The 12,814-nt window shown below is 43.4% G+C and overlaps 1 protein-coding gene and 2 non-coding genes across 3 annotated transcripts; all 3 read left to right on the forward strand.

The window, feature by feature from the left end:
• The first annotated feature begins 719 nt into the window (after positions 1-719).
• Trnam-cau (transfer RNA methionine (anticodon CAU)) lies at positions 720-810 on the forward strand. The gene is given in 2 exon segments: positions 720-757; positions 775-810. It is a non-coding gene; the product is annotated as a tRNA-Met (tRNA).
• A 318-nt stretch (positions 811-1,128) lies between these two features.
• Positions 1,129-7,837, forward strand: LOC131935231 (MAM and LDL-receptor class A domain-containing protein 1-like). The gene is made up of 8 exons (XM_059291601.1): positions 1,129-1,132; positions 1,284-1,511; positions 2,089-2,250; positions 2,812-2,981; positions 3,858-3,968; positions 4,266-4,395; positions 5,658-5,855; positions 7,399-7,837. The coding sequence occupies exons 1-8, from the start codon at positions 1,129-1,131 to the stop codon at positions 7,647-7,649; spliced, it is 1,254 nt and encodes a 417-aa protein (XP_059147584.1). The 3' UTR covers positions 7,650-7,837.
• Positions 7,838-8,704: 867 nt separating this feature from the next.
• On the forward strand, positions 8,705-8,794 carry Trnam-cau (transfer RNA methionine (anticodon CAU)). The gene is given in 2 exon segments: positions 8,705-8,741; positions 8,759-8,794. It is a non-coding gene; the product is annotated as a tRNA-Met (tRNA).
• Positions 8,795-12,814: the final 4,020 nt, after the last annotated feature.

Here is a 12,814-nt window from a genome sequence, read left to right on the forward strand (position 1 = left end):
ATTTATATATATATATATATTATATATATATATATATATATATATATATATATATATATATATATATATATATATAAGCGGGGGGGGGGGGGGCGCCAAATTGAAAGTTCGCCCCGGGCGCCGGGAAGGGTCGCTACGCCTCTGGGGGGGGGGTGAGAGAAGGTGACACCTGGTACTGTCCTTCTTCCTGGAAATATATCAGGGGAGGGGGGGGGGTTTGGACACATAATAGTATACTGAAAATATGGGGGAATGGGGCATCTGTTACTGTCCTTTTCCTGGAAATATTGGAGACACGGTACTTCATATTATTTAAAAAATGGGGACAGGTAAAATATTGTTTGATTCGTAGAACATGCATTTCACTTATTAATATACTAGTTTAAAGCTAATCAAGACAGGTATTTTTCTTCGCATAAGACGGCCGACTGTATTCAATAATGTCTCACCCCCCCCCCCCCCACACACACACCCCCAATGCATATTTTTCTGTACAAATATAGACGACACTAGGCGCATTAACTCCACTATGATTATTTTAGAAAATGTTCCACGGTTAAAAAGACGTCTTATAGCCCAAACTAAACCGTATTCTGAGGCGGAATACACACTATATTACCGTCTGTGGTATTGAGATCTAGTTTTAGTAATGATTATATTGGTGTCAACAAGAATCCTAAAGCATGTTTTTATTTGAAATAGAGGTGAAATGGATGCAAGCCTCGGTAGCGCAGTAGGTTAGCGCGTCAGTCTCATAATCCAATACGCAGAGTAATCTGAAGGTCGTGAGTTCGATCCTCACCCGGGGCATTTATTTTTTTGGCGTATAAACAAATGTATTTCTAAAATTGTAAATAAATCTCGTTTATTTTTATTCGCGCACCCGTCATGAGATGCTGCGATACAGCGCTAAATAAAATTGTTATAATTTTTTTTTTTTACGTGAGTGACATGTTCTAATCTTTAACATTGAAATACGTTTTGAGAGTGACTAATCAACAAGTCTAAGCTGAACTAAAGCTTGTAGATTGACAAAAATATATTTGCAAAAAATCGCAAGAGTGAAACGTGAATGTGTATACGAAAAGCCTATGTAAATTCATTGGGTTGATTCCACTTGACTGATACATGGGTAACTTCTGGCTCTCCTTATCTTATTGGCCCAGCTTTGTGCTTTGATTTCCTATGCGCAAACATCCCATGGTCTAGTAGACTATGAAGTCGTTTTGTGTTTATGCCTTGACTTAATCTTCTTTACAAATGTGTCCTGTCCCCGACTGTAGATTCTGCAACCTCCCAACACATCCTGCTGTTTTCAGTTCGTCAAGAAGACTCTGCCTCCAGGTCTGCCTTGGATTCCTTCTCTTCCGCTTTCCCTGGGGGTTCCACTCAAGAGCTTGGCATGTCACATTGGATTGAGACTTTTGCAGTGTGTTTACCACGCAGCGCCACATTCCCCTTCTTATGTGTACTATCATGGGCTCCTGCTTTGTCCTTCTCCATTTGTCTATGTTAGCTACTTAGCTACTTTGTCCCGCCACCAATATTTTAAAGACATTAGTTCAGGTAAAACGTGAGTGTGGATACGATTAGCGTATCAAATATATAGGAATAACTCCCCTGCCCACCTAAATTCAAACTAGACTCTAAACGGAAATCAGAAGGCAGACACAGGTCAAGTTTTCAAATTGACGACCCCGTCCATATAAATAACCCCCAATAAATCCACAACTCTCGATAGATTGTCGAATCGTTAGAGCTTTATAAGGTACACGTCTATTGGCTAGGTGCGTTGTCAAGGAAACAAAACGAATGAAAACAACATTACTGTAGTGGATGACGTGGTATTACAATTAATGGTAGGTAAGGTGTACTCAACCTATAGATAATCCCGATTACCAAGTTACGTAAACAAAGTAAAGATTCCTCTTTAGACTCAAGGACGTTCCGCTAACTCGAACCCGGATACGAACTCCAAACTATCGGGTTAGCAGTCTAGCGCTCCACCACTAGGCCACGTCGTCCCATACGGATTACCAAGACTCACCTAATTTTGTTTTTTTAACATGACCTTGATCTTGCTTCCAGCGTCCTTGAGCGGTGACGTCAACCTGTGGTACTGCGGCTTCAACACAGTGGAGGATTGTGGGTACAAGCGTCTAACGGGGACAGCCTCGTTCTCGTTGGAGCATGCCGGACACTCGTCACAAACTGGGCCAAGGTTTGACCACAGCACTGGCATACCATCAGGTGAGGGTTCACATTCACATCATAGCAGCACTGAATCGCATCCCCACAACATTATGGGTTGCTAACAATTAACATATTTTAAAATTAAGAGAATGTTAACATTTTTATAATGGACTGAGTACTGTTTAACATCCCTCCACTAATAGGCGCGAGTATTGATATCTAGTTGATGGAAGGGACGACCGTCCTCACCCCCACACCAAAGAGCGTGATTTCCAGTTTTAACTATCACAGCTTGTATTCTATCAGCTCAATTCTATACACACTCTCCCACCCCCAGTCCCTAAATATATTTACTAGTCGTATATTTCACCCCCCCCCCCTTGCTCCCTAAAAAAAACGAACAATTGCACACATAAAAGTATGTTCTAAAAACCATGACTCTTCTAAAAACAAAAAAACAATGAATCTACAAAAACATTAATTACTACTAAAAACAATGAATCTACTATAAACAATGACTCCACTAAAAACAATGACTACTAAAACAATGACTTTACTAAAACAATAACACTTCTAAAAACAACGTCTCTACTAAAACAAAGACTCTACTGGTACCAGGCACATACATTAGCGTGGAGTCATCCAGAGAAACAGCGGCGTCATCAACCAACGTGTTGCGTCAGGCGTACATTGAGAGTGAGCTCTTCGAGCCGGCCAACGCCTACTGCGTCATGTTCTGGTACTCTATGAGAGGAGTCGACGTCGTTAGACTCGACGTCAATATCAGGGTAAGGGTTGTGGGGGGTGGGGGGTAGGGGGGTAATATCAGGGTAAAGGTTGTGGGTGGGGGGTTATTATCAGGGTATGGGTTGGGGGTGGTGGTGGGGGGGGGGGGCGTTAATATCAGGGTAAGGGTTGGGGGTGTGGGTTTAATATCAGGGTAAGGGTTGGGGGTGGTGGTGGGGTTCCTTAATATCAGGGTAAGGGTTGTGTGGGGGGGGGAGGGGTAGGTGGGGGTTTAATATCAGGATAAGGGTTGTGGTGGTGGTGGGGGGCGTTAATATCAGGGAAAGGTTTGTAGAGGGGGCCTTAATATCAGGGTAAGGGTTGTGTGTGTGTGTGTGTGTGGGGGGGGGGGGGGGTTAATACCAGGGTAATGGTTGTGAGAGGTGGTGGGTGGGATAGAGTTAACATGAGAGTTAGGGTAGCAGTGGTGGGGGTGGGGAGCGTTAATATCAGGGTAAAGGTAACAGTGGAGGGTAGAGGGGAGTTAACATGAGGGTAAGGGAAAAAGTGGAGGCTGAGGATATTAGGGGTGTTGAATTAAAGGGCGATAACACGAAGGTAATGGGTAGGGGGGGGGGTGGGGGGCGTTAACAACAGGGCAATGCTATGGAGTGACGGTGATACGTTGGGGTAGGGAGAGAGAAACGATTAGGATTACAGTGGCAGTTGAGGTATCCGTTTTCCATTTCACCCAGGAGACCGGATAACACCTTTGTTGATTAGTCAAAAAACTTCAGTTCACACACTGCTAAAATCAGTTTAATGATTAATTTCTACAATATGGTTGATTTATTTTATACAGTTTTGATTTTATCAAGTTTATTAGCATCGGGACCTGTGTATATACAACCATAAAAAAAAAAAATGTTCTGTTATAGATTGGAGGAGGTACCGGATATCCGGTGTGGACAAAGCAAGGCGACCAGAAGGCTGATTGGCTGTTGGGGCAGGTTGACCTTGACAGCGAGTACACTGCGAACCCTTTCAAGGTCATTTGATTGTTATATCTGTGTGTGAGAGGGTACATTATACGAGAGTGTATTTGTCAAAAAAAAAATGAAAACGAAACACAAGGAATCTATGCCTCACTATTTCTGTTAAAGTTTATCTTGAAAAGCTGATGTTTTAGATTAATTCTTTCATTGACTTTGAAGCGCTCATTTCAGACGATTTTAAACTGACTTTGAAAGTATACCCGGTATATTTTTAGATTTAGCTTTGATGCATAGTGCCATTATTTGAAAACTTGACCTTATTGCGTACACGTTTTATTTATTTGTTCACAGGTTGACTTTGTAGCGTACACCAACGCCTACCGTGAGTACAACTACTACGCCACAGACCACTACAACTACTACAAAACAGCCGCTGATATCGGTATCGATGACGTGTACGTGTACAATACAACCTGCGCAAGTAAGTGGACACTTCCGGGGGCGGGGGTCAAGTCTTTTTATAGAAGCGTTTTTAATTTACATTATTATATTTGGGAAGCTGTCGGGGGATTGAGGGGGGGGGGGGGGGGTCGGGCACGAATGCGAATCCCCGTCTAAACACAATATCATATTACAATGTCCCAACACCATGTACTGGTACATGGTCTTTCACAATGTCCTACAACAATGTCCTACAACTCCAAAATTAAACAACTGCTGCATTGTAGTTTGTTCTTGGTTGGACAAAGGCTATGGAAGCAAATCCAAAAAGAAAAGCAGGCTGAAATCGGAGTCAATGCCCTAGATGGCGAATAACCAGTTGACACGTATACTTGTCTTGGAGGCGTGGTCGAGTCGGCAAAAGCTCATGGTTGTTACATTCGATAGAGTCTCGAGTTTCAAACCCTCTGGCAGATAAGGCTCGATCCCCTCCAACACTAAAAATTAAGAACGAAGAAGAAGAAAAGAAGAATGGCCTTCATAATGCCATACCACAATGTCCTACTACAATGTCCTACTACATTGTCCTACTACAATGTCCTACTACAATGTCCTACCACAATGTCCTACCTCAATGTCATACCACAATGTCCTACCTCAATGTCCTACTACAATGTCATACCACAATGTCCTACTACAATGTCCTACTACAATGTCCTACTACAATGTCCTACTACAATGTCCTACCTCAATGTCATACCACAATGTCCTACCACAATGTCCTACCACAATGTCCTACCTCAATGTCCTACCTCAATGTCATACTACAATGTCCTATTACAATGTCCTACCTCAATGTCATACCACAATGTCCTACCACAATGTCCTACCTCAATGTCCTACCTCAATGTCCTACCTCAATGTCATACTACAATGTCCTACTACAATGTCCTACCTCAATGTCCTACTACAATGTCATACCACAATGTCCTACTACAATGTCCTACTACAATGTCCTACCTCAATGTCCTACCACAATGTCCTACCACAATGTCCTACCTCAATGTCATACCGCAATGTCCTTCCACATGTCCTGCCACAATATCCTTCAGAAATGTCCCCCCCACAATGTCCCCCCACAATGTCCCCCCACAATGTCCTACCTAAATGTCCTCCCACAATGTCCTCCCACAATGTCCTCCCACAATGTCCTACTACAATGTCCTACTACAATGTCCTACTACAATGTCCTACTACAATGTCCTACCTCAATGTCCTACCTCAATGTCCTACCACAAACAGATATCCCCAAATGCCCCGCCAGCTCCGTGAAACACACCATCAACAACGTGACGTCATGCTACACCTTCCATGCCACGCCCATGACCTGGAAAGCCGCCTATGACTTCTGTCGACGCGAAGGTCCGAACTCTGGACTGGTCAGCATCGAAACACAGCAGGAACAAGATTTTCTTGTCAGTGTCATCACTAATGACCCAGGTAATTAAGCATTGTGGCATCGCTAATGATTCAGGTAATTAAGCTTTGTGTCATTACTAATGAGCCAAGTAATTAAGCATTATGTCATCACTAATGATCCAGGTAATTAAGAATTTTGGTATCATTAATGATCCAGGTAATTAAGTAAAATGCAATTACTGGTCATCAGAATCAATAACAGCCAGGACCAGCCGATACAGCTAAATGGAGAAGATTTACGAGAAACAAACACATTCACATATCTGGGAAGCGTGATCAATAAGGACGGGGGAGCAGACGAGGACATAAAATGTCCTATCAACAAGGCTAGATGTGCCTTCAACTCACTGCGCCCGATGTGGAGGTCCACGGCCCTGTCACTCCGGAGCAAAATTGGGATTTTCAACACAAATGTTAAGGCAGTGCTACTCTATGGCTCGGAGACCTGGAGGGTTACGAAGACAAATACTGATAGGCTACAGGCGTTCGTAAACAAATGCCTACGTCATATACTCAAAATAAGATGGCCAGACAAAATATCAAACAAAGACCTGTGGCAAATTTTAAAGCAACAGCCAATAGAGAAAGATATTAAGGCCCGAAAATGGGGATGGATCGGACACACGTTAAGAAAAGAAAAAGAAAACATCGCAAAACATGCATTGGACTGGAATCCCCAGGGGAAAAGAAGGGTGGGCCGGCCAAAGAAAACATGGAAGAGAACGGTTGAGGAAGAGGCAAAAACAGCTGGGCTCTCATGGGCACAGATCAGAGGAACCGAGTCCGCTGGAGATGTGTGGTTGCAGCCCTTTGCTCCCCAGGGGCCATAAAGGAGTGATGATGATGATGATGAATGATCCAACTAATTAAGCATTGTGTCATTACTAATGATCCAGGTAATTTAGCTTTGTGTCATCACTAATGATCCAGGTAAATAGGCATTTTGTCATCACTAACCCAGGTAATTAAACATCTTTGGTCAACTTGGTGACACGTTGTAAGAGATTTATATCAGAGTATATTCCTCGGACAGAGGAGGCTTGGATGAAGGTAAACCCAGAAAGAAAAGCAGGCTAAATTTAATTCAACGGCCTATATGGCGCATATACTAATCAGAGTTTCTTCCAGGCATTTCTTCGAGGGGCTTTGCCCCCCCCCCACTCGAAGAAAGTCTACTGCCCCCCCACTCAAAGAAAGTCTACTGCCCCCCACCCGAAGAAAGCCTACTGCCCCCCCCCCCTCGAAGAAAGTCTACTCCCCCCACCCGAAGAAAGCCTACTGCCCCCCCACCCGAAGAAAGTCTACTGCCCCCCCCCTCCACTCCCGAACGAGATGGATTTTATATAGTAAACATAGACTTTTACTAGTGTCCCCCCCCCCGTAAAATATTCACCGCCCCCCCCCCCCCCCCCCCCCGAAAATATCAAGTGCTCCCCTGGAAGAAACACTGATACTCATAACAATAAATACGCATTACTAACCACAGTAATTTGAGTAAATGGCTTAACCATCGATGCAATGTATTAAATACGTCAATCCTAACAAAGCGTTTATCTATCGACAGCCTTGACCGCTGTTGGCCAACACGGATTCTACACCAGCGGCAGTGACGCCGCCAGCGAACACCAATTCGTGTGGACGGACACCGGAAGTGCTCGCGGCATCAACTGGGCTGGGGGCTGGCACGCTGGGCAGCCCAACAACGTGGGCGGCAACCAGAACTGCCTGCTGATGGAGTACCCGTCGGATGGTTACAAGTGGGGGGACATTGAGTGTGACAGCACCCACCCCTTCATATGTGAAGTGTACTACTGATCTTATCGGACCGCTCGTCTGTTAAGAATGTGTTTGTGTATTCGCTGGTATCGCTGGAAACGAGGCTTCAACTTAATATTCTTTACTAGAACGAATACTTAGAGTAACATTAACCGAAAACTTAAGGTATAAGACAAATATAAGCACGACACAGAATATGAATAATGGAAAATAAAACATGTGCGTTACAAAAACGCTTTTTTTTGGATGAATTCAATATCTTAAAATGAGTTGCAACCAAAGTATCTTCGGGGGGGGGGGGGGGGGGCACTCCCGCAGAAAGTCTACCCCCCCCCCCTTCGAACGAAATGCATGTCCACCGTCCACCCCTTTCCCCTCTCCCCCCGAACAATATAGAATTTATATAGAAATTATAGAACATGTATACTTATGCCCATGTCCGAACCGCCCCCCCCGGAGAAAAAAAAATCTGAAAGAAACACTGTCCCACGCTTAGTTACCTGACACCCTGACACCTTCAGGTAAGCGGTGTAAGCATGGAAAAAAGTTAGAATGGCGGTGATAAAGCCAAGGTTAGGGTTATTTATAGTCCGTAGTAGTCTATACAGGTCTCTTTCAGATCAATGTGCAGATAAAAAAAGATATCGATAACAGTGATTGTTTCTAGGAAGGAATAATCCCAACCCCCCATCTCCCACCCGCCACCCCCCCCCCTCCTCCAATATTTTCTAAAGGCTACTCCCACCCCTAACCCAACCCCTGCGTAGATACATTTATTAAAGAAACCCTGCTCGGTATTATGTAATATGTGCTTAACAGACAAATGCGACTTATGTATGGTATCATATTCCTAATGACTTTTTACATGAATGGTAAGGCAACCTAATTTGTACTTTATTAGCAGACTTAGGTTTATATTTTAATATTTAAATTTCATCCCAACGGTAACAAATGTATACTTCACCATTACATTATTAAAAGAATTAGGCCCATGTGCTTTTATTTTGACTCCGATAGCAACTGCCTATTAGTATTGTAGATTAGTGAATTACAAACGTGTTTCAAATTAGCAATATACATGAGAGTTGACGGAAGGCTCGGTAGCGCAGTAGGTAGCACGTCAGTCTCATAATCAAAGCCGTAGAGCCATCTGAAGGTCGTGAGTTCGATCCTCACCCGGGGCAAATTTTTTTTTTCATTCCAGAAGACGAAATACTAGTCTGCGTGCTTTTCATACAGCAAGACATAGCCAACGTTAGAGGGGAATTCTATCAGTTCATGTTTCACTGACAATGTGTCCGCCAAGTCTTTCTTTTGATCTGCCGAACTGTGGTTATTAATCCGCAATCGTTGCGTAAAATAAAAAGCTATTTTATAAGGTTCTCGTGCAAAATAGAGTTCACACACCAACATTGGTATTTGATGGTGTGTTGATCAGTGGCATCGCTAGCTCGGGTGTCGCTTGTAGTGGATCGCAACCCGCAACCCGCAACCTCACCCGGCTTCAGAATCGTGACGCTACTACTGTCGGGAGTCGTTTGTAGCGGACCGCAATCCGCACACGCAATCCGCAACCTCATCCTACATCTACTCTACTATTTACATCAAACTAATATTAGCAGCCGTTATCCCACACAGATTAACCTGGAGTGTCACAGTTGAATCAGTATTTGCTAACTTTTGCCAACTGCAAATCGGGGTTTTCTCTAAACGGCGGACTTTCACTATCTCAAATGAACAGTTGAGTCATGAATTTTCTGCTTCAACATCAATCCTTTAAAACATTCGGGGCAGAATTTCTTTCCGGCATGGCTTCGTGGGCGGGGAAGGGTATTATACCCCCCCCCCTTCCACTCACACATACTACCACATTCCTACCTTGGACAAAAAAAAAATTATAATAAAAAAATATATTTTAACCAATGTTTGTCCTATATATATATATATATATATATATATATATATATATATATATATATATATATATATATATATATATATATATATATATATATAATATATATATATATATATATATATATATATATATATATATATATATATAAATTGGGGGGGGGGGAGGGGGGCGCAAAATGGAAAGTTTACCCAGGGCGACAGAATGGGTCGCTACGCCGCTGGTAACAATTCAATATGTCTATTGGTTAAGTGGGTGTGGCTTCTGTCAAACCAAGATCGGTTTTCCTGAATCCAAAGAACAAAACTCCGATAGTTGTGTGCGTCATGTGCTAAAGGTCGACATGTTCAGTGAACTGTGCCTTCACGTTTGTATGTAACCTGATCTTTTCAATGTCGTCTATGGAAATATTGCTAACACTCTACATAGCGAGGTAACTCCGTTTGGTGAAGCTTGGGTGATCTCTCTTTATGGTGATGTTTATGTTAGTGCCTGTCCCTTGGGCCCATCAGTTGTGTGAAGAGAAGGGGTGGGGGTGGGGTAACTTCTGGCTCTTCTCATCTTACTATGTGGAATCATTCAATGGTCTAGTTGACAGTGAAAAAGTAGCCTTCCCTTTCAAACCTAACGGTCTATAGGGCAAGTGAAGTAGAGTTCATTTGTTTGTGACCGTGGTATATAAAGAGATGTGGTCATCACTATGCAGTGTCGCCTGTACTTCCACTAACGTGAATTGTGTGGCCTCAGTGACGGTCTACTGACTTGAACCCTTATTCGAACTCGAACTTACGGATTAGCAGTCAAGCTCTCTACCGCTAGACCACTCCGTTCTCTATGTTTAGTAGACTACGGAGTCATATTGTGTATGCATTGACTTCACTTGAATTAGTCCTCTTTTCTCTTTATAGAACATAGGGCCTCAACCATAAGCTTCCAATTTGTCCCGTCTTGGGTTATTACTATTGCAACCTTTCAACACATCCATGCTGTCTTCAGTTCGTCAAGAAGACTCCACCTCCAGGTCTGTCTTGGGCGCCCTCTCATTTGCTTTCCCTGGGGGGGGGGGGGATTTCACTCTAGCATCTGCCGTATCACATTATGCATTATTACGCCAATAATCCGATTAAAGTAAAAGTACAAAAGTACCATGCAAAAAAAAAAATTAATGCCATAACTATTTATTAGTTTAATATACTGAAGAGGAAGCACCTCGGCGCTTTGGAGCTAAGAGTCCTCTCACAGATAACTTATAGCACATGGGGTATGTTGATGAGGCGTCTAGCATAGGGGGGGGGGGGGCTTTTGTACTAACTGAATCAACGGCTAAAATATACCCGCGGAGTACTAGGGAGCCCTGCCGTTCCTGTGTTCCGTAGCGCCCCGACCCCCCCCCCCCCACCACATAAGCACCATGACGCCTACATTCGGATTACTACATTCTCGCCCTCTTTCTCCCCCCCCTCTCTCTCTCCCTCCCTCTCTCTCTCTCTCTCTTTCTCTCTCTCTCTCTCTCTCTCTCTCTCTCTCTATATATATATATATATATATATATATATACAGTGTGTGTGTGCGTGCATGTGTGCATGTACGCTCACTCCTGGTTTAAATTGCATTGTACTCACTAATTTACAAGGGACTACAATTAAAATCAAACCGCAGGGGATCTAACGAGTTGTTTCACTTAGTTTGAAGGTGACGGCTGAGAGCATCGTATGATTCAGTGAACCCACGCCCAGTGAATCATCATAACCGCATGTAGGCTTAAGATTAAAAATAAAATAAACAACCACTTGAAGATAGCAATCACTGCTAGATCTTTGACTCAATTGAAACTGGAGGAGCACAGCATAGATCCAGTGGCGTCGCTAGGTAGGGTGTCACCCGGTGCGGTCCGCACCCCCTCCCATCCCCGCGTCGCGACGCCCCTGAAGAGATCATTCAAACATATTTTTTTAAAAAAGTGTACGGGGCTGCTACATATTTGGATCAAAGCATGTTTACATCCCATGATAGAAATGTCAAGCTTTTTGTGTTCATTGCTTTTTAATATGCTGGAAATATATAAATCGCAAGTTTGCTAATCATCAAGTCTCGAGTTAATTCAGCTTTGATGAGTACACAACTTACGTTAGAGAAAGTTAAGTGGGATGGGCATAGTGCTGACCACACTATCCTTTCATATGTCTAGGTCACAGAAATATATATATATATATATATATATATATATATATATATATATATATATATATATATATATGGAAACTTTTACTTTTAAACACAGAATGTATAACCAAACATCATTTTAATGCGTTACTAAAATATACATAAAGCATTTATATAACACAAATCTTAACTGCATGGTTTCTTTAAATGCATGGAACTTAAAGCTTGCAAAATAAATAATTTCTTTAATACACGAGCCATGTCACAAATTATACTAGACCCAGTGGCGTAGCGAGGTCGGGTGTCACCCGGTGCCGCACTCAAAGGTGTCACCACCCAGAGGCGTAGCGACACTTCCCGGGGACAAACTTTCAAATTTTCGATTTGCACCCCCCCTCAAACTTTCGATTTGCACCCCCTCAAGTTTTTCACTATATATTGTGCTATTTTTTGCCTGGGTGTCACCCCCCTAAATGGTGTCACCCGGTGCGGTCCGCACCCCCCCCCTCGCTTCGCCTCTGACTAGACCTATATACATTCTACAATTTATACGCCCTTTACATTAAGCCTCTACATTCCTGAAACACATTAATTATAACACTGCGGTCAGACTTTGGGTCTATGACACTTAAGTCACCCCCCCCCCCCCTCCCCCCCTATTTCGACCCCTCTGCCCCATCTATTTAAAACAGTCCGGTCAGAAACTGGGTCTATTATTCTCAAGTACCCCCCCCCCCCCCCCAGCCCAACTTCACGTACAGAAACTGGGTCATGCATACTTAGCCACGCCTCCATCCCCTGTTGGGTCTGCCCCAAAAATTTAAAACACCGATGTTTTAAAACTGGGTCTGTTAATATGCTTGTGACACGCCCTCCCATGCTCCGCCCCTTTTTTAAAACACCGTGGTCAGGAATTGTTTCTGTTCAACTCAAGTACCACGCCTCCTCCCTCTGCCCCGCCCATTTCAAACAGCATGGTCAGAAACTGGGTTTGTCCAACTCAAATACCAACCCCCCTGTACACTCACGTACCACGCCACCACCCTCCCTGCCCCGCCAATTTCAAACAGCATGCTCAGAAACTGGATCTGTTACACTTAAGCATCACCCCCCCCCCCCAACACCA

The sequence above is a fragment of the Physella acuta genome, unplaced genomic scaffold (genome assembly GCF_028476545.2).
Source record: "Physella acuta isolate Inbredline_101_S28 unplaced genomic scaffold, ASM2847654v3 ptg000138l, whole genome shotgun sequence".
NCBI classification, from domain to species: Eukaryota; Metazoa; Mollusca; class Gastropoda; family Physidae; genus Physella; species Physella acuta.